Below are 19,351 nucleotides of genomic sequence, written 5' to 3' on the forward strand. Positions count from 1 at the left end.
CAAGTTAGTGATGTAGTCTCGATATTGAAGAAAAGCAGTGAAGGAGAAGCTCGACGCGTCGCGAGCGCGATAGGCGTGAGAGGTAGGCGAAGGAAGGAAGGAAGGTACGGGGTATGAGAGAGCCTACCAAGCAGACCGGGCAGGTCAACAACAACAAACCTGAGAAAAGAGCATGAGATGTTGAAGCAGCTTAAGTTGGTACTCCAAGTGGAACAAGCAGCGAAGACTTGTAGCTGCAGAAGATCCGTGACAGAAGTGAGAGCGGCCAGGTTGTACATAGAACACCTGCGAAAGGATGAGGAAAGAAAGGTATCGATTGAAAGGAACGAGGTCAGTGAGCTGGTGCAGTTGCTGTAATGAGACTCGAGTTCGTGACTGCGCGTAGTTGCGATGCGTTCTGGGATGGACTGGTGAGGCCCGAAGGATAGCGACAGGCTGACGAAAAAAAGAAGTGCCGGGAGGATGGAAGACTAAGGCGTGGATGAGGTGAGGATCTTGGTATCAGGCGGCAGGTGGTGACAAGCGTTGAAGCGCTGGTGACCGTGGACGTGTTATTGAACCGGAGATATTCAACCTGAGACTGGCGTCTTCACTTGGCTGAATTCAAGCAGTGAAGTGAGTGAAACGATCATTCGAGGCAGGAAGGAGTGTGCCACCGCGTCAATCACGAGCGTGTCGGCGACGGAGTGGATGAGCATGAGATTTGATGGTGAGCAGGGTATGAAAGACGATCACACCACGGAGCCACGCCTTAACTCACGAAGCATCTTGTCACGCAGGAAGGAGCGACAGCAGTGAGAAGATGACGTAAGGTCCGACGTGGATTCTGCGGGGTGTGAAGCACACACACTACATGTCAAGAGAGTATCAAAGCACCAGGTAAAGACGGAACTTGAATTTGGGTGTGGTTCCAAATGTTGCAATCATGAAACCCGTAATCCATTTTCAGACGCCTAACCCAATGCCCATTGCCGTAGCCATGACCCGGAACCTCATTTTATTTTACCGCAAACAACTTTTTAAATCGTGTTGGGGAATAATTTACTCGTCATCCTCCTCCTCCTCAGCCTCAGCGGTGGTCTGGGCGATACCTGATATGGTACGTTAGCATAGATGCTCTGACCAGACATATATGTAGAAAGGCAACTTACGGTCCAAATCACGCTGGCCGGACTGGGTGATGCGGCGGCCACCCTTCTCCTCGTCCTTCTCGAGGACACCGATCTTCTCAAGAGCCTGGCAGATCTTGCGGTCGACGGAGCCGGAGGCGTCGACGTGGTGGGAGGGGCGGACACCGCGGTTCTTGGCGGAGCCGTGGACCTTGCGGAGGCGGCCGACACCGACGGTCTTGCGGACGTAGATGTGGCGGGCGACGGAGGCGGCGCGGACGTAGAACCAGTCAATGTTCTGGGGAGGGAGCTCCTTGGCGGGGCCGGTCTTGACGATATCAACCCAACCTGATGGCGGACATTGGTCAGCGACGAGTTGACAATGGAGGGATAGTGTGGATTGGACATACCGGGGATGGGCAGCTTGCCCTGACGCTTCAAGAAAGCGGCGTACGCGTTGATGAACTTCTGCGCCTGCACCGGAGAAAAAGATTACCAATTAGCATGATTCCGTCATCAGAAGTCTTTCGACTCCCTCGCGCCTGCTCCGTATCCTCAAATTGTGTCCCTGCTCTCCCAATTGTAATCCTCGCCGACATGTCCTCCACAACTCGATGAGCCCGGCCTGCTTCGCACTTCCTGTCGTCACTTCGCATCTCTCTTTCCTCCCCCATGTGTCATGGTCGCGACATCCGCAAGACGCACCAAGAGGGTCTATTTCAACAACCTCTGGATGTAGATCAAGCTTCGGGGTGTACTCGCGAGATCGTGACCGGAGTGCAGTGGCGGCGCAAAGGGCTGTCGAGGATGTGGCGTGGACAGTGCGGTGTCATCGGAAAGTACTTTTGTGGTGATCTTGGTCGCAATTCGAGTGTTCGAAGAAATCTTGCGATTTTTCGTTTTTGGGTTTCGGCTGAGAGGTCTCCAGATGGAGAAGAACGTGGTGTTAACCTACATCGACATCGCGAACGTTGATTCCACCGGCCATTTTTGCGGTATTGGTTGGGTATTGGGGGGAGAAGGGTGGACTGGGTGCGGCGCTGGGCGATAAATTTGGCGATGAGGTCGGTCGGTCAACAGATCGAGAGGCACAAGTGCACGAAAGTTGCGATGGTAAATTTTTGGTGGTTCCCGGAGCTTGGCGCAGGGCTTCCTGCCCTGCGGGGCGGTAGATCACGTGCGTTATCTTTGCAAAAAATATTCTACTTTTCTTTTTGCCCGTTACCTAGCCACACCGAGTCACCGAGGCGTTTCATCGGGTCCGAGCGCTGATTATCTAATACTTCAGGTCCAGGTCCATTCTATGTGGGGCCAATGTTCGACTCAATGAGGGGCTCATGCTCGAGACACCAGAGCCTCACTCTGATGACAAGGAAACATGGGAAGAAACTCTCTGCATGAGTCCATGACCGCCGAAGCTTGCAGGCTCTCGTCGTATTTTGAGCTGTCACGAAGTAGAGGTCTCAGACTACAGCACGATCGGCCACGGTGGTCGATAGTTATCACATCTTCAGAGCAACCTCATATGCAATCACAGTATGACCAGTGCCAACTTTCAACTCAAAGCATTTGCGATTGCAAACATTCATTCTATCACTATCCCATTATATGCCTGACTGAGAGGCGTATGCAAAACTCCTCCTAATGCAAAATCCAAAATGCCTCCGAAAGTAATGTTCCACACCGTGCACTAAACACAGGCTCACCGACCCAGGTATCATTTTCACCGATTGCCCCCATAATCCGTTTACCATTTCCAGTTCCGTTTTCACCAATTCTACATCGTTCGTTTGCACACAACGTCCGTCATGGTCAATCCGTCACACCTAGGCCCAGTTGGCCAAGACAGCCATCACACCAGCACCGAGCGCGACACAGCCAAACGCAAAGAGCTGCACCTTGAGCGGTGAGTTTCTCATCTGCGGGTTGAACATGAACTCGTGGGCCAGAAGCTCAACCAGACCCGTGTACATCAGAATACCGGCACTGATAGAGTCGAAAATTCCGTTGACAAGAGTCTGGGTCTTGGCGCTGTTCGGCTGAGCGGCAATACCAACGGCAATAGCGATGGGTGTCGACAGGCCGTAGATGATGGCGAGAATGTGAGGCCACCAGCGGCCGTGGGAAGGCCAAGTGGCGGTGGCAAGACGCGAGCCCAAACCGAGACCCTCGAAGAACTGGTGGAAAGTAAGGACGATGAGGAGGACGACTAGCTCGTCGCTGGTGGCGAGGACGAGTCCAATGAAGATGGAGTGGAACACGACACCGAATTCGAGAATAAAGATGGCAATCAACTGGCCAGCGAGGCCGTTGTGGCTGTCTCCTTCGGTGTGGTCGCGAGCATGGCCGAGATGATCCCTTCCACCGGGCGGGTAGCTAACATCGTCTGGAAGTCCAGGCACCTTCTTGGGGTCGACAAAGCCGGCACCCCTCTCAGTGTCAACGTCGTGGGGGCAAACCTCGGTAGCGCTCGTCCCATCGGTCCCAATGTCCTTGGTCTTGGTGGCCATGCTGTTGCTGTGGCCAAGTTCGTGGTCATGGCTGCCGAAAGCAGACGAGGCGACGTTGGATGCGATCATCTCAATCAGGAACATGACCATGACGGTCATCAGGCCAATGGCGAAAGCCCAATCATAGCTGCCCAGCATCGGCTCCAAGCACTCGTTGTGCAGAGCCTCGACACCAGGGGCCAACAGATGCATCCAAGCGGTTGCGATAATGACACCAGTACCGACATACTTGAAGATGAAGAAGGTCATCTTGGGAACGTGCATTCTAGTGGTCCTGGCCAGGAAGATAGGGAGGAAGCCGCCAAGCATCGAAGCGACCATGATGATGAAGATGGAGGCGATACGCAACCCCTTGTTGCTGACATCGACGGCAGCGGCACCGCACTCGTTGACGGCATCGGCACCGGAGCCATCATCTTGGCGGAGGGCGAGGAGCTTCGCCGCTGACATTTCCAAAGGATTCATCTTTGTTGATTTTCTTGCTGAATACGTTACAGATGCTGGCAGAGCCTGCGACGGGTGCTTGCTTTAAGGCTTTGGTCTTAATCACCGCAGACAGGTAAGTACCCGGAAGGCTGTGACAGCAAGGTAGACGAGCTCGAGGCACCACCGGTGGTACAGGTTGGAGCAACGGCTTCTCGATCGACCGGGGATATGTGATAAGTGCCGGGGGATTGGGTTCGAAGCCTGTGCGTCTCTGAGAAACTGGGTTGGGCGGCGGCTAGATGCGTTTACCGAGGTGATACGACAGGCCAAAATCGTCTGAGAGGCGCAATGAGATGGCGACAGAGAGGAGCAACGAAGAGCTGAAGGGCGGCAGGGCGAGGTGTGCGTCCTGGGGAGATGGATCCTCGAAGGTCTTGGCTCGCAGCTTGGCGTCTTGGTAGATGGAGAGAATTGAGGCTCCGAGACAGGCGCTGGGCAGTATATATTATGCGCCAAGTGCAGGGGATACTCTGATGGAGACGATGAAGAATCGGAATTCTCTTTGTCGATTCTCGGAGAGAGGGAGGGCGAGTGGGCTACGGTGGCTGCGAACTTGCGCGGCGTGGGACGGCGTTGCAAGATGTGTCGAGAACCCGGATGGTCGTCGGTCGCGGAGGGGGGTTAGGATGGCATAAGAGGACGGAGGGACCCCCCGCTTAAACAGCCAGGGTGGACTCGACGAGGACGGACGAACCACAAAAGCAAGCGGGAAACCCGGCACCTTGCAGACCAAAGGAAGAGGGAATATCTTGTTTCGGTTCTTCTGTCCGGTGGTGGTGTTTCTGTGGTTCTTTGGTATGGCGCGGCTGATCAAAGGGAGACGTCAAGGTGGATTGCTGTGTGCTGTTTTTTCTTTGGGACACTCGATCGATGTTCTATCGCATGGCGTCTGATAGATGAGGTACTAAAAAGAAATTCTACGAGAGGGAACTATTAGACGACGAGGTACGAAAACGATATCCTGACGTGCAGGGAACCCGTCTGAACAAGTCGGTGGCCTCGAAACGATCGTTGGACGGACGAGAAAAGCTGTCCAATGTTTAGAGTTTTGACGGTTCACTTTCGAGGTTGACGGTGATACCGAGCAAGAGGTACCTTGGGCAAAAGACGAGTGCGCAGAGAGAACTTGGAAAGACCCAGGAACGGTTGACCAGAGCGGCACGGGTGTCAGGCGCGGGCGGAAGGCGCAGGGACGGGCACAGGCGGATGCGCAAAATGGAAAGTGAGGACCTTGATGGCCAAACGTCGATGCAGATCCACTTTCGCACCTTGTTCTTACCTCACGGGTTTCTTATCAAAGACAACCCAGCACCTGCTCCCCTGCAGCTTCCGCATTCATGAAACGAAGATAGAGCAGCGCAAATCGACCAGTGCAAGGTATTCTGCAAATAATTTCCATGATTCTATCCATCATGCGCAAGGACATGTAGTTTTTGATCGTTGGAAGCATCGCCAAAGTCAGCTACTTTCAACACAGATACATGCAACTATCGTGCAAGAAAGACTGGAGGTCCGCCAACGCACCTGCTTCGATTTTCAAAGTGAGGACCTTGATGGTTAAGCTAGTGCGGAGAACCTTGATGGCCAGCTTGCGGGCCAATGAGAGCCCGTATAAATTGGCACAAAATCTGATGGCGTGGGGCACCCGCGCCGAGCTAGCGCGACGGACCAGGGATAGTGCCAGTTGAGGAGCTGACAGCATCCAGGAATGAGGTGGGATGTCTTGACGTTGCGAGGAATGCGCTCGTAATTTGGTACTCATCCAATGGTGAGGGATATCGCTGATATTGCTGGTATTGCTCGAAAGGGGCAAAACACCGACATAGTTAAACCATAATCATGAACATTGATTGGGGATTAATTTTCGTGTAATATGTTACGGCTGAATGAGTTGAGACATTCTAAGAGGCAACTGGTGTTCAGCTCTCCTCCAATCTGCCACCCATCTACAGTACGACAAGCCCGAGCACGACTTCTTTCAGTGAAGTGGGAAGATCCTCTTCACATCTCCAAGAGTGGTACAGATAATTCTACGCCCGATGGCCCTTTGAATGCGGGTGGCTTCCATCCACCGCCAAGAAAGCTTGGCCCAAGCCGTTTCTGCTAGTTAAGCTTCAGCCAAGCCGGTCGCTTGCTTCCGTTCATGATATCGTCATGAAGAACCCCATCGACCAGTCTCATTACTTTCGGAAGTCATCAGAGACTTCGAGGCCCAGTGCCGCTTCTGAGTCCTACTTTTGCCTCTCGGCTAACATTTCCGAGAGAACAAGTATCAAAGGCGACGTCGCATTCTCCTCCTCCTATTTCATGCAGCCACCACGGCCCTCCCGACGCCATCCTGCATCGATAGCTGCGGCGTCACCTCGGGTTGTGTTCAAGGAGACCCGTAGCCACGAAGCCGGGATCTGTCGAGTCCAACCTTGACAGGTAGTACGCAGTACTAGTAAACTCAACCTTTCAGGTGCTAAGGATCTCGAGTGTGCAGCCGTGCCAGGATGCCGGGAACTTCTGCCACGCGCCAACTGCCTGTTTCTGCGACCGAGACGTCGGGAAGAACGTCGCATCGGGGAAGATTACCGGTGGGTACGTTGTAATATGGCCAAAATGCCCATTGACTCCATCTCATGATGAAAATTGGATTTCCACGCCCACCGTGCGGAACGGCGAGTCGAGCTTGCGCAGGTCGATGGCGCTGCCGAGACTGAACAAGAGGGACTTGACCCTCCCCTCCCACAAGACCCCAATCTTCATGTTCTGGTCCAGCCGCGCCTTGATGACGCTGCCGTATTCATCCGCGCCCTTGGACTCTGCCGCCGTGCCGGCATCCGCCGCCGCCGCCTCTAACGTCCCATCCAACGCAGGATCGTCCAATCTCCACTCCATCTTCGCCTGAAAGCTGCGTTCTCTCGGCTTATTCTTCCGCTCTTGCGCTGGCTCTTCCACGACGAGCCTCGGTTGCAGCTTGTGTGCCTCGGGCAGCTCGTCGTCCAGCCTCCACTCCAGCTTTGCCTGGAAGCTGCGGTTCTTTTTGACAAAGCTCTCGGCCGAGAGCGCGGGCTCGATGTTGCGGGTCAGGTTCTTGCGCCACAGCTCCATGCCCACGGACCAGTCGCTCTCATAGCTGTACACGTTGAAGTCCATCCTCGTCGCGAGACTGCAGTGCTTGCCCGCTACTACGGCGTAGCTGGCGCTGATGTTGCCCATCAGGGGGTTGATCGTCATTGTCGCCGTCAGCGGAGTGCCGCGGTGCTCCGGGAGCGTCGCAAACCGTCCGCCGAAACTGACACCGCCCGACTTGTTAAGCAGGCCGTAGTAGATCTCCCCGCCGGCGCTGAAGCGTCCGTAGATCCGTTCCTTGGCTTCATCCGTGTGTCCGCCCAGCTTGCCGCCCGATCGTAGAGCTTGAATATCTTCTGTATCACCACCAAAGTTGTATGCGCCTCTGAAGCCCAGCAGGCCGCCGTCGGACGAACCTAGGCCTTCGATGGCGTACCTGCCGACGTCATACTGAGCCAGTCCCAGGACGGTGCCTCCGTTGCGCAGAAACTTTCCCGAGACGGCGCTGAGCTGGAGTTGCAGCGCGGGGGATATCCTCTTCACGACGAGAGCCTCGAGCATGGACTCAGGGAGGTACAAACGGCCGTAGAGGAGGGAGGCGGCGGCTGGACTAAGGAGGGGGTAAGGCTTCGAGGTTCGGGGCGGGAGGTCGGCGAGCGGTCGGTAGGAGCGCAGCAGCGCCGGCAATGGTACGGCATCGGATTGCGGGGTGAGGTGCGCGCGGAGGGGCACGGAGGAGTAAAGGTAGGAGATGGAGCCGTCGACTACGCCTACGGAGCCGAGCTGGTATGATGTCGCAAAGTGAGGGGTCGCGAGAGATGAGAGTGTGAGGCGCAGGCCCTGCGGTGTTGGGAAGTTGAGGAGTGCTGCCGATGCCCTTCATGTTAGTGCTGGTCCAATGTGCAGTTCCCCAAGTGAGCTCTGCGCATTTCGTCAAGCCTACCATCTGCGGTTGCATTGAGCGTCGAGTACGAGTTGTCGCGGTTCCAGCCGGTGGCGTCGTAGAACGCGCTCTGCACGTAGCTCATGAACTCGCGCATGGTGGGCGGATGTTCAAGATCGCCTCACAGAGCAACGGGCTCACGACTTGCTATTGTCGCAAAGACATTTGTCTAGTACCTTAGCGCTGGAAGGTTTTGTGCGAATGGATGCTGGATGTAGCTCCTATGACGATCGCTTGGTTCTGGGCAGGGGAAGTTCTGGCATCGCCGGCTACTCGGAGTGGGTCCGGTGCATTTTGATTATATAAGCCGGCTCACTCATCATGCGAGGTTGAGGTAGAACTTGAGCAAAGACAAGGGCATAGCTCTTGACGAGTTATCTAAGGAACATCTTAGTTCCAATTGAGACAATAGATACGTTTCGATTCGAAATTCTCGTTTGCTATAACCAGGGCGGATGTTCATGACCAAGCCGAGTATTCTATCTTCTATACTCCACCTTACCTTATCGTTCTGTGCAACAGCTCCATGTACAAGCATGGATGTTTCCCGATTGGTGCTTCTGACCATCAACACCTTGAACAGGACTTGAACCTTGTCCTCTTCTTCTTTTGCTGGCGATACGGATGACGATGGCTTGCATTGCCTCCCGATCATGTGAGGGAGTCCCGTCACGCAATTTGGTCCGGCCTCGTCTTTCGCAGGATTTATCTCAAGGCTAAGATCACTTGCCTTTTCCCCTTTTCTCATAGAAGTCCGCAGTCGCGAGTCCAGCAGCCAGAAATTAGAAAATGATAAATGCACCCTCTAGAAATGCAGAGCTCTTGGGATGTCCGGTCTGGATTAGTCTGCTTGTTCCAATCAAAGTCGTTTATTTTTCAATGACTATGGCAACCAGTCGCAAGTTGTCGCCAATTAAATCCGCAAGCTTTACGATCTCTCTAAGGTAATCAATCATAAGATGGATGAATGGCGGCCCTCGCATCCACGTTTAGATGAAGAATTTCTTATTCGGACTCTCCATACGGAGAAAAGATCTCAATGCTTTGGAGTTTCAGAGCCAGTTTGAACATTATTTCCTCCTTGAGTTTACTCGTAGTGTGGCGTGCCCAAGGCTTTTAACATCGCGCCTTCACGTACGGCAGTCCTCACAGGTCGTATGCTTGGGATTCTGTCTTGCTTCATCCGGTTTAGTTCCTGAAGAGGCACAGCACATGGAAACACGATGGGCACTTGGCAAATCCTCCGCACCGATGGGACTGGGGCCTACGGCCAATGCCCGCGATGCGCGATGTCTCGCCGTTCCTTGGTTTCGCAGGGCAGAACGCCGTCCAACAAGATGTGGATCCTGATATTATCGATTTACAGGTGTGATTGGACTTGATGCTCGTTCCAACCAATGAGAAATGCCCATGGTCGGCCGATAACCAATGTTTGCGGAAGAAGCGGGGCTGAGGCATTGCTTCCGCAAGGACGGTCTTCAACGACCGGTAACTCAGCTTCAACCGTACCTTCAATATCTTCACCTGCTCCTTTTCCTCTCAAACTCAGTGAATCATATGGAAGATGACTATTTTCCCGCTTTAGGGAATCTCGAGATCTCAAAGAGCCTGAGCCCTTGACGCAGTCCCCCCCCCACGCCGTACAATTGCCGGCGCAACCAACACAAACATGGTATTGTTAGCGCCCCTGAAAAGGCACAGTCCGACCAACGCAAACACAGTCTCCAACGAAGACGCCAACAGCGATCAACTTGTCCCAAAAGTGACACGAAAAAGGGCCAAACATACCCGCACTCGTCTTGGCTGCGCGACTTGCCGGTAAGTGAGCCGAGTTGTTGGCTGGCCATGTTTCCATCAACGCGGTCCATATGCTGCGCCGACAAGGCGCTTGAGAACAGCGTGAATTTGCAAGCTAAGTGAATCTTCTTCCGGCACAGATTTCGCCACGTGAGATGCGGCATGGAACGACCCTCATGCCTTCGATGTAGTTCTACGGGAAGGGTCTGCGACTTTGTCGAAGATTCGAATAATGAAAGGCGCAGTTCGCTCCTCGCAAAAAGCGCATACGTGTCAATCGTACCGCGACCCAATCCTAACGATGCCATCTATCAGCCAGCCCCGCAAACCGGTCGCTGGATCAACTTTTATCAAGGACACTCGGCCCCTGAATTTGCTGGATACTTTGACGTGGAGTTCTGGAGCACCACCATCCTGCAACTAAGCTACCGAGAACAATGTGTCCATCAAATGCTCGTTGCCATTGGTTCACTCCACGAGTCTTTGAAGTCTGGCCTCGCACAACACTCGGACTCGAATGCCGTCAGCCTGTATAAATACGCCGAAGCAGAGTACACGAGAGCTGTCAGTCTCCTCAACACGCATATGACCCATCGAGGATGGTCAGCTCTCGAGATTACGCTCGTGTGTTCTATCCTCGGTATAATGTTCGAGTGGCTGCGCGGGGGCTATCAGGACGCTGTTCGACATCTCACAAGCAGCTTCAATATCCTATCAACGTGGTTATCCCATAGCGCCCCATCATCTACCACCACCTTTGGATCGCCAGAAGGCCACCTGATACGGAGTCAGATCAAACCAATCTTTCATATTTTGGTCTTGCAATCAAGGATGTTGCCGATACCACCCAGTGTGCCACCCAAGATAGTCCGAGCCCCGGAGCAAATAATGCCTGAGTTTTCCAGTGTCGCTCACGCTCGGAATATTCAGCTCGACCTCTTGACTTATGTTCTCATGGCTCCGCCAAAAGTCGCAGGATCCAAAGGGAGAACGCACCAGGTCGTGGCGGAACCATTGCGTCAATGGTCCGACAAATTTGCGCTCTTCATCTCACAACAGCCGCAATTGGCCTCCAATCCCTGCGTAAAGATACTAAAAGTATGGCGCATTATCACAGAAATGATTTCTCTATCGCCTTTCTCTTCGGAGCCGGCCTCTTTAAATGGGCTCATAAAGAAACTCTCTACCTTTCTGGATGACATTGAGAGTCGGAAGATAGCAGTTGACATAGGAGCCGTTGCGATCTTCTATTACACCGCTGCGTACTGCCGTCATCCCGAGACGCATCGTAGAGCTATTGCTTTACTGAAGTCAGCAGGTGGGCCATGGGGACATCATGTTGCTATCAAAGCTCAACAAGAATACGCTAGATTAGAGGATAACGATCTGAAACTGTGATCTTCTTGATCACCTAATTCCCCAAACAATATCAAAGATTCATCTTTGTTCATTTCATCGGAATTGAATGCGTTCTGTTAATTACGGGAAACTCTGTGGTCTTTATTGATTAAATCTATGCTTCATGCAATCATATCTAAAAGTCTCATGTCTAAATATCGAAGAAATCATGACTGCGCCCATTCCGTTACCTTGTGGAATATGAGCTTTGCGTCCTGCTCACTCGAGGACATCTCAGAGTAGTATCGTTGAAGATCATCCTCGGTTGGCAGTGTAGCTCTGTAATATGGAACGTTCATCTCGAAAAGTTGCCTGGAAAGCTCGCCGTAAATCTCTGGGTGGCCTTGAAGCGATAAGACAAGACCAGAGTCGGACATGAGAATTTCGTTTTCAGGTGCCAATGGCTTGAAGCCGCTGGGCACGTTTTGCACAAAGCGCTTGTGGAACTTTGTGATTTTCTAACGAGATCGAGGTCTTAACGACAGGAACCTGGGCATTGACCATGGGTGGGTGATATGCTGCGGAGGGAACTTACCAGCGCCTCTTTGCCAAAAAGTGCTTTACCATCATCATTTAGAGTGAGAACTTCCACGCCAACCTAGAGAATTTGCTTAGCATCTGCCTTTTAGAGCCTACAGGTTTCCTGCGCTGTTCCTCAATACTCACTCTTGGATGTTCAAAGCTACCGACTTTGCCAGAAAGAGCTGTCGCAATTGCCTGATGACCCCAGCAGATTCCGAGTAGCTTGGTTTTGGTGATGTGTTGCTGCCCCACCACTTGTCGAATCCATTCCAGCGTGGTGTCGACCCAGGGCTCATAAGTCGTCTGGCACAGGTTGCTCAGTCCGCCGGTAATAATGATGAGATCGTAGTCCGCAGGCGCTGGAAGGTGGCCATCTTCCTTCATTGGTCGATATGCGTCGATGATTGCATCTGGAACTTGTTGCAGGACATTATCTCGGAACGACTGCAACATTCCCCTGTGCTTTGGCTCGTCGATCTCGTAGGCTTTGACGATGGCGACCCTGAAAGGTGTTGCTTGTGGTAATGAACCCATGTTTATCCGTGATGTGTGTTCTTAAGCGTCCCTTGTTTCGTCTGTTTTAAAGTTTGTGTAGTGTTAAGTCTATGAGGAGTGAAGTCAAGTTCGAGATGTGTCGGTGTTGCGGTGCGAGACACTCTTGATACGAATGAAGTGGACTGCTCCGTGTTCTTGACTCAAAGCCGTCGGAGTTTCGGACTCACAGATAAGCTAAGCGCGCTCCACCAGCCCGGCAAGGTGGGCCGGCTAAACTCGGAGCATCCACTTGACACATCTCCGAGAATCGGACGCTGGAAGCTTAATCACGAGGCGCTCCGAATCCATAGAATTAGTCATGAAATGATGCTTGGTCCGTGTTATCTATCGTATGGCGCTCTGCGTCCACCAGTTATGAGCAAGTTTATCATCTGCCATACGCGCCCTGCCTTCCAGATGGGCTGGTCATGCTTCTCAATGTTTCCTTGATGAAGCTTAGCCTCCGCTGTCCGTCCAGCTGGCCTTTGCGGGTCCTCCAATGTAGCTTCCGCTTTGAGCCCTTGCATGAGTCAAAGAGAACCCCGCGGTCTGAGTATTGGGGTAAGCTTACGCGATGGCATGTTCTAGCCAACGCTGTTGGTCCCTGCAGATGGATCGGTGTGATGTGGCCGAGGAAAGCGGCGAACAAAGAGTCTTTGAGTTGCCGTTCTTACCCCACTTCCCCGGTGCCGGATTTTAAGACAACACGTTTAACGGCTCCGATTACCGAATTAGGAAACTTTTCACCACATCATTTGAATCAACTTGAACATTACGAACCGAAGCTTTTAGACACACAGAGTAGGTGTAAGCAGCTTAAGGCGTGGACAGAAAAAGCCAAGGTGAAAGAATGGCAGTTAGGGTAACGGAAGCCTAATTCTACGGTGGCTACGGCGGGGTTGAGAGGCGGGTCGGTTTTGTCTACTATGTGTTTCTCTCCAAATACCCTACCCATTTTACCTAAGGTACCTTAGCCCAGGTATGTTTAGGGTATAGTCACCTATGGAGTAGCTAGAAAGCTTGGGTCATGGACGAGATGATTGAGGTTGAGGGTTGTTTAATAGAGCAAAGCCATGTGCGTTGAGGGCTCGGGTAACCGCTTGGTGTTGTGTATTTCTGTTTTCGAGCTGTGCACTTTGGCGGGGGTTGTAATGCATCCTCCCCGTCTTGGCAGCCTCCACAGACCGCACCACATTTCCAAGACACGCCGGCCAACGGCTAGAAAACACCTACGTAATGCCCAGGACTATGCTCAAGGAGTCACGAGCAAAGCTCAGCTTGCGGTCAAGCTGAGTGCCTACTTATGCTGATGTTGGGCCCTCGCACTACCCTGATCCGTTTCGACGGGTTCCTCCTCATCAGACGTTGGCGCAGATTTGGGCCATTTCCCTCCCAACTTGTTGGATGACAAACGCTGTTGGTCTTGCCAAGCACCGCCAATGCGACCCAGCCTTGCCAAATCGTGCATCGCCTCACTTCGGGACTTTTGTATGCTTGTTGGTGCCACAGAAGGAAGAGCCGCTAATTGCGATGTGTCTCCAAATGTCTTGGACGCGCGCGCCTTCTTAAGGACGGCGGTAACCCGATCATGACGCGCCTTGCGAGGGTAGTCAACTACCTGTCCTCCTCTTGAGCAATTGCTTCGGAACAACAATTGTGAAAACAATGGTGCGGCTCACGTCGCTCTTCGCACGAGCATTACCCTTTGCAACATTTGTGGTCGCCGCCCCGGCTGCATCCACACTGCCGCTCCGGAGACAGGTCGCGGGTGGCGAAGCTTGTGCCGAGATTGGAAGGGTCTACGACGAAGCCAGTTTGACAAACACTACAGGTGCGTTACAGAGCTCCTGTTGCGGTCCTAAGCTGTCGGGCTTTTTGTGAAATATCAGGGGCGGTTTGTCCTCGCATGCGCATCACTGTGCCACGCGAAAGCTTTAAGCTGGGGATGAAGGAGCAGCAACGACTGCAGACAGATCATGTGGACTTAAGCTGACACTTTGCAGACAATATTGTGGTGAAGCCTTCCTTGGCATACCAGTGCCTTCGATCAATCCCGGTAGACGTTGAAAGAGATACCGCGCTCGTTCACTATTTGCGACCATGGCTTGGATTCCAGAGTACCGTCGATATTCTTATAGATCCTCCCGAACAGTACCTTTACCCGGGCGTCGATATCTTTGGTGGCCTCGACAACATTACCCAGTCGCTCGAGAATGGGGGTTACGAGTCTCAAATTGACTTCACTGTTGATCTGTACAGGCTGATCAACGTCAAGCCTCGAGATGGGCACTTGTCCTGGCCGCCTGTTTTGGGTGCACTGATGAGCTTTTCTACGCCAGCATTGTTTATATCGATATCCCAAGATGGCATCAAGTCTCCCAAGATTTACCTTTACTGTGAGTGGAGAGTTTCATAACTGTTATTTCCCCTCCTGGCCATGCCCCTTTCTCGCACATGCGGAGGCTCGGAAAGGGGCAAAGGAGACAGTCTAGGATTGCCGTTCAGACATCACTAACGCAAGTCCTTACTAGCTGACTACCAGAAGAGCACGGAACAGGGATACAATGCTTCAGAGGTCAAGTCCTTTGACACGGCGCCCATTGTCGACTACATCCAGCAGCGGTCTGTCGACAACTCTCGAGACCAGGATCCCGATGCAGCCTACAACGAGCAGCTGTATAGCGCGGCGCTAGAAAATGTTCTCGAGACGACAAGTGCTGGCAGGCATCTACACACAACCCTCAGTGACGAAAGCGTCATCGAATTCGCCAACGGAACGGAGATAACCATCGTCAACAGAGCTCGCATTGTTGCAAATTTCTCCGGCATCACGTCTGGCCAAGCAGTTCATGAGCGCTTTGAGGTACCGCTTGACAATGGCGAAGCAGAAGTCACCTTCAATACCACGAGGATCCCATTTTCGCCGGCCTTGAAGGGCTACCCTGAACCTTCTGTCATCCACGAAGACAGGTATATCAGCGGCTACTTCTTCAACGACTCGACCCTGGGAGACACCGCTGTACTGGCAGTGAATGTCTTCATGTCCCAGAACGGAACTGCTAGAACTGTTCTTGAGTCGCTCGAGGATCCCATCGAGTTCGCCAGAGTTGCGAGCGAATTCGTCAACAAGAGCAAGAGCCAGAGCAAACCCAATCTTATCATAGATTTGCAGGGTAACGGTGGTGGACTTGTGGCCAATGCAATGAGCCTATATGCGACACTATTCCCAGAGGCCGGTGCAGAAGCGCACATGAACATGCGAGTTCGGGCGCACGCTGCTTTGAATTGGGTCGGAAGGACTGCTGAGAGACTAGGCGCAGACCTGAAGACCCTTCCTTACCCGGTTGGTTTTAATGGCTTCGTCGACGAAGACTTGAAAAACTTCACAAGCTGGGAGGACTTTTACGGCCCTGAGACAATCGAGGGCAGCAACTACACTAATGTTGTGCAACCTCTAGAAGTAGCCTACGCCCGTACCGGTTTGCCCGGCATCTTCGAGATCCCAGAGCCGTGGTTCAAGCCGGAGGACACAGTCATTCTCACCGATGGACACTGCGCGTCTGCCTGTGCCTACATCGTCGGCATGATGACCCGGGAGCTAGGCATTCAAGTCGTGGCTATGGGGGGACGACCTATCGATGCGCCAATGCAAGCTGTGGGAGGAACCAAAGGCGGACCAGTCATTTCGCTGGGACCCTATCAGACCATTTATCCTGCTCTCGGGGCTTTCGTCAAGCCCCCAGAGGGAATCGATATGACGCCCTTTGCCGAGTCTAACCCCCCGCTCGCGGGCTTACCTACGGATACCTGGACCGTCAACTCGGCCAACATATACCTCGACGACGATCTCGATGGCGTCCCGGTACAGTTCAGATATGAGGCGGCAAATTGTAAGCTCTACTATACCTGGGAGACCTTGACAAACATGACCAGTCTGTGGACCGCGGTGGCAAATGTCAAGTGGAATGGCGCCAAGTGTGTATCGGGCTCGACCACCAACGACGATGACACCATAGGTTCAGTTCCTGGGTACACAGACAAGGTTGTGTCCAGCTTCAAGTGGGCAGCCGGCCCTGGAGACGTGAATGGGGCCTCAGGCGAGGGCACTGGAGATGGCGGAAACGGTGATGACAAAGAGGGGAATTCCGGTGACGAGGATGAGAACGCTGCTGGCTCGCTGCGAGCTACTTGGAAAACGCTGGCTTTTGTGCTGTCTATCTCTACGATGCTGTTTGTCTTGTGATAGGAATCCGAATATCCTGATATAATCGAGTGAATGGCGTAAGCAAATCAAACATGTCTAACTCAATCTCTGTGCAAGTTGAAATGATTCGATGATGATTCCCACGCCAATGATGACGATGATGAATCATTAACTGACGACGTTTAGTTGCCTTGCCAAGGTGCTGAAATTGACATAGGAGCTCACGTTTGGTTCATATGGGACTTTTACACCCTAGTCGAGCACGATGGACGTTGTTGAGAATGACCTGAGCGAAACTTCTTAGCACTTACAGACATCTTACTCGGAGCTATGTGGTAAAATAGACGCAGCTGTCAATAATGATGTCCGGTTCAAGGATGTTAGCTTCGGAAAAGACTATCTCTTCGATAGGATTGGAGTAGGTAAGCCGCTATGGTGATGTCCGAGTTCTGCAAATTTGATCAAAACATCTAGGCGAGACAAACAGGCACAATCTGACAGTAATTAAGTTTTATTACTGGCAGCGTGAGTCTTCAGTCATGTGCTCGACATAACTGCACGCTGAAATAAATGTACCCAACCCAACTTATTCTGGACAGAAGGAGCAACTCCAACCACATTTCTTCGTCGGCCGGAATTCTCCTCCCCGTTGCACTATGTTTATGTGGCGGGCAGCGGGCTTCCCAGCTTCTGCGTATGCGGAAATAGTGGGGCATATCAAAATGTACAAAACTCGATTCTGACAACTCTTCTTCCTTTCACCACAATCTGCTTGAAAGCTGTGTCTATCCAAGCCATCCGATGACTTTGAGAGTGGGATTTGTTCGCCCTCAATCTCAGTTCAGTCTTCCTACCAATAGCCATTCTCAATTGACCTGTCGAATCTCCTCTGCTCCCTCTTAGCCACTCCGGACCTGTCCTGGCACTTTCCATTCCACCACTCAGACTGAGACTGTACCAACTCCCAATCACCCCATTTCTTTTCCTCTCTGGTTGATACAAGTACAATGTGGAGCTTCGGCCGTGCCTTCGACAGAACTCGCAGTACGCTGCTTGTCCAGCTCATTTTCGCGATACGAAGCTCCTTCAACTTTGGCACCCACTCCGGATGATCTGTCAGCGCCTCAAATACTAGGTTGTGGCCCGTATTCGAATTATTTCTCGAGGCAGTACTGATGTGCAGATTTGTGAGGTCGGGACGATGTTCGCACAGCGCAAGAAACGCCCTTTCTGTGAGGCCCGATGTGCCTGGGAGGGAAATGATTTTCAGCTTAGGACAGGCATGGAGTTGGTAGAATCATAGTCGGCGTCGTGATAGTCGAAGCTGAATGAAGTGAGGCGTTCCCAGGTTTCCTTGAAGGAGAGCAGCGTGTCAATGTGTGCCCTGGCAATGCCGTCAGTTTTGGTGTGGGCTTGGCAGCTCTGGCAAGCCCCAGTATTCCATAGTCTCCCAGCTCAGTGGGCAAGGCGAGTCACGGCGTTAATTTGTCTCGAAACATCACCGCCCTCGTGGCATGGCCGAGCCATTCGACACGCTGGTTCTGCCACTCGCCATCAATTCGGAAGCAAGCGCTGACAGATCCTCTGGGTCCTGTGGGTCGTGGTGCTCTTGCGGTCTTCGGCTTGGAGGTCTTCTTCGGTGCCGGTGCCGTTTCGTTGAAGCTGAGATACTATTCGTCGCTGAAGTCATCGGCGTCGAATTGCACAGCAGCTGCGGCGTCTGGGGCAAATTGAGGTAGAAGTATACCTTGATCGGAATGCGGCTCGGCCTTGACTGACATGGGATATTCTGCCTTGATGTTGCCCGGGGTGAATGGATTTTAGGGTACCTCCGCATGTGAGCTGGACGCGAAGTGGCCCACCAGTGTCGCGTAAGACGCGCCGGGGAGAGCCGGTGGCCCGCCCTGGAAGCCTGGCCTCACTCCATACACTGCAGCATTCGCTGCCTTCTTGGCCTCGTCCGATTTAGCTGTTCGCGTCGGCGGCATCGTGATGTTTGTGTATCAATTGTGGTCATTCAGGTCGGCAATTCTTGGAGAAGTCAGGCATCTATGTTGACGGAAAGGGAGCCAGGGTGTGCGGATTATTTCAGTTTGATGACAAGCCCGTGTGTTCGGACATTTCGGAACGAATATCCACAATCCTGATGTATTACTCGAACATCAAGTAGGCAGCTTTCAGACAAACAAATCAAATTGCCGATGCTTTAATTCAAAACTCTTTCTCGAAGTAGACTTAGACATAGGGGCACTTCTGCTTCTACGCCGGGTTCCTTGTATGGTTACATGCAGGCACCCGTGCTCGCCGTGATAGGCATGTTAATTATTGCAAGAACCCGTACTACAGGCGGTTAAGAACGGCGATTGAAGCTTAACGTTCTGAATTCAACTCTACCGAGATCGCTTGGTTAGCGCTAAAAGTCAAGACAGCTCGAGCGAAGACAAGAGCGAAGGGCTTATTTGGCATTCAGTATGGGATGTCTCGAAATAGCAGGACGCAGCTACACAAGACGATGTACTAAGAAAATATGGAATGAAGGTATGAGGGTCGCGTCGGCCTGACAGGACATACAGAATAATCTGCGGTGACAGCTTAGAAAGCGCTTGGGGGATCAATGGCTTAAGAGTCACCTTGAGGCCGGCCATCAGGAGAAAGAGGGCAGAAGACGAAGAATATAGGTTGTTGAGAAAAAAGAAACCCTTATGAAACCCTTTCCAAGCTCACGACAGTCACCCATACTGTGATATCGTCGGAACGAGAAAACGAGCAGTATTCAAAGCTGCATGCAGGC

The 19,351-nt window shown here is 52.5% G+C and overlaps 5 protein-coding genes across 5 annotated transcripts; 1 reads left to right on the forward strand and 4 right to left on the reverse strand.

Moving 5' to 3' along the window:
• Positions 1–454: 454 nt before the first annotated feature.
• HER10_EVM0011990 (40S ribosomal protein S19) lies at positions 455–2,205 on the reverse strand. The gene is made up of 4 exons (XM_035481395.1): positions 2,065–2,205; positions 1,520–1,583; positions 1,152–1,457; positions 455–1,091 (listed from the first exon to the last, which is right to left on the reverse strand). The coding sequence occupies exons 1-4, from the start codon at positions 2,095–2,097 to the stop codon at positions 1,042–1,044; spliced, it is 453 nt and encodes a 150-aa protein (XP_035328567.1). The 5' UTR covers positions 2,098–2,205; the 3' UTR covers positions 455–1,041.
• Positions 2,206–2,703: 498 nt separating this feature from the next.
• HER10_EVM0006374 (ZIP zinc/iron transporter) lies at positions 2,704–5,265 on the reverse strand. The gene has a single exon (XM_035475960.1). The coding sequence runs from the start codon at positions 4,082–4,084 to the stop codon at positions 2,936–2,938; it is 1,149 nt and encodes a 382-aa protein (XP_035328082.1). The 5' UTR covers positions 4,085–5,265; the 3' UTR covers positions 2,704–2,935.
• A 763-nt stretch (positions 5,266–6,028) lies between these two features.
• HER10_EVM0006290 (uncharacterized protein) lies at positions 6,029–8,329 on the reverse strand. Its single transcript, XM_035475880.1, has 2 exons — positions 8,106–8,329; positions 6,029–8,028 (listed from the first exon to the last, which is right to left on the reverse strand). Exons 1-2 carry the CDS (start codon positions 8,200–8,202, stop codon positions 6,728–6,730), a joined length of 1,398 nt encoding a protein of 465 aa, XP_035328071.1. The 5' UTR covers positions 8,203–8,329; the 3' UTR covers positions 6,029–6,727.
• A 3,066-nt stretch (positions 8,330–11,395) lies between these two features.
• Positions 11,396–12,473, reverse strand: HER10_EVM0006821 (uncharacterized protein). The gene is made up of 3 exons (XM_035476395.1): positions 11,967–12,473; positions 11,836–11,898; positions 11,396–11,758 (listed from the first exon to the last, which is right to left on the reverse strand). The coding sequence occupies exons 1-3, from the start codon at positions 12,354–12,356 to the stop codon at positions 11,468–11,470; spliced, it is 744 nt and encodes a 247-aa protein (XP_035328129.1). The 5' UTR covers positions 12,357–12,473; the 3' UTR covers positions 11,396–11,467.
• A 1,289-nt stretch (positions 12,474–13,762) lies between these two features.
• Positions 13,763–16,599, forward strand: HER10_EVM0001167 (peptidase S41 family protein; the record flags this gene model as incomplete). The annotated part of the gene is made up of 3 exons (XM_035470923.1): positions 13,763–14,187; positions 14,360–14,752; positions 14,888–16,599. The coding sequence occupies exons 1-3, from the start codon at positions 14,022–14,024 to the stop codon at positions 16,597–16,599; spliced, it is 2,271 nt and encodes a 756-aa protein (XP_035327578.1). The 5' UTR covers positions 13,763–14,021.
• Between the last annotated feature and the right edge of the window lie 2,752 nt (positions 16,600–19,351).

Source organism: Colletotrichum scovillei (assembly GCF_011075155.1).
Source record: "Colletotrichum scovillei strain TJNH1 chromosome Unknown Contig00010, whole genome shotgun sequence".
Taxonomy (NCBI): domain Eukaryota; kingdom Fungi; phylum Ascomycota; class Sordariomycetes; order Glomerellales; family Glomerellaceae; genus Colletotrichum; species Colletotrichum scovillei.

Excerpts from the sequence above, each read along its gene's own strand:
- HER10_EVM0011990 (XM_035481395.1), bottom strand. The coding sequence starts at position 2,097 with ATGGCCGGTGGAATCAACGTTCGCGATGTCGAT. Across the intron at positions 1,584-2,064 it reads TCAACGTTCGCGATGTCGAT|GCGCAGAAGTTCATCAACGC; the intron begins GTAGGTTAACAC and ends TCTCCGGTGCAG. Across the intron at positions 1,458-1,519 it reads GGGCAAGCTGCCCATCCCCG|GTTGGGTTGATATCGTCAAG; the intron begins GTATGTCCAATC and ends GTCCGCCATCAG.
- HER10_EVM0006374 (XM_035475960.1), bottom strand. The coding sequence starts at position 4,084 with ATGAATCCTTTGGAAATGTCAGCGGCGAAGCTCCTCGCCCTCCGCCAA.
- HER10_EVM0006821 (XM_035476395.1), bottom strand. The coding sequence starts at position 12,356 with ATGGGTTCATTACCACAAGCAACACCTTTCAGGGTCGCCATCGTCAAA. Across the intron at positions 11,899-11,966 it reads GTAGCTTTGAACATCCAAGA|GTTGGCGTGGAAGTTCTCAC; the intron begins GTGAGTATTGAG and ends CAAATTCTCTAG. Across the intron at positions 11,759-11,835 it reads TTTTTGGCAAAGAGGCGCTG|AAAATCACAAAGTTCCACAA; the intron begins GTAAGTTCCCTC and ends CGATCTCGTTAG.
- HER10_EVM0006290 (XM_035475880.1), bottom strand. The coding sequence starts at position 8,202 with ATGCGCGAGTTCATGAGCTACGTGCAGAGCGCGTTCTACGACGCCACC. Across the intron at positions 8,029-8,105 it reads GCTCAATGCAACCGCAGATG|CACTCCTCAACTTCCCAACA; the intron begins GTAGGCTTGACG and ends GGGCATCGGCAG.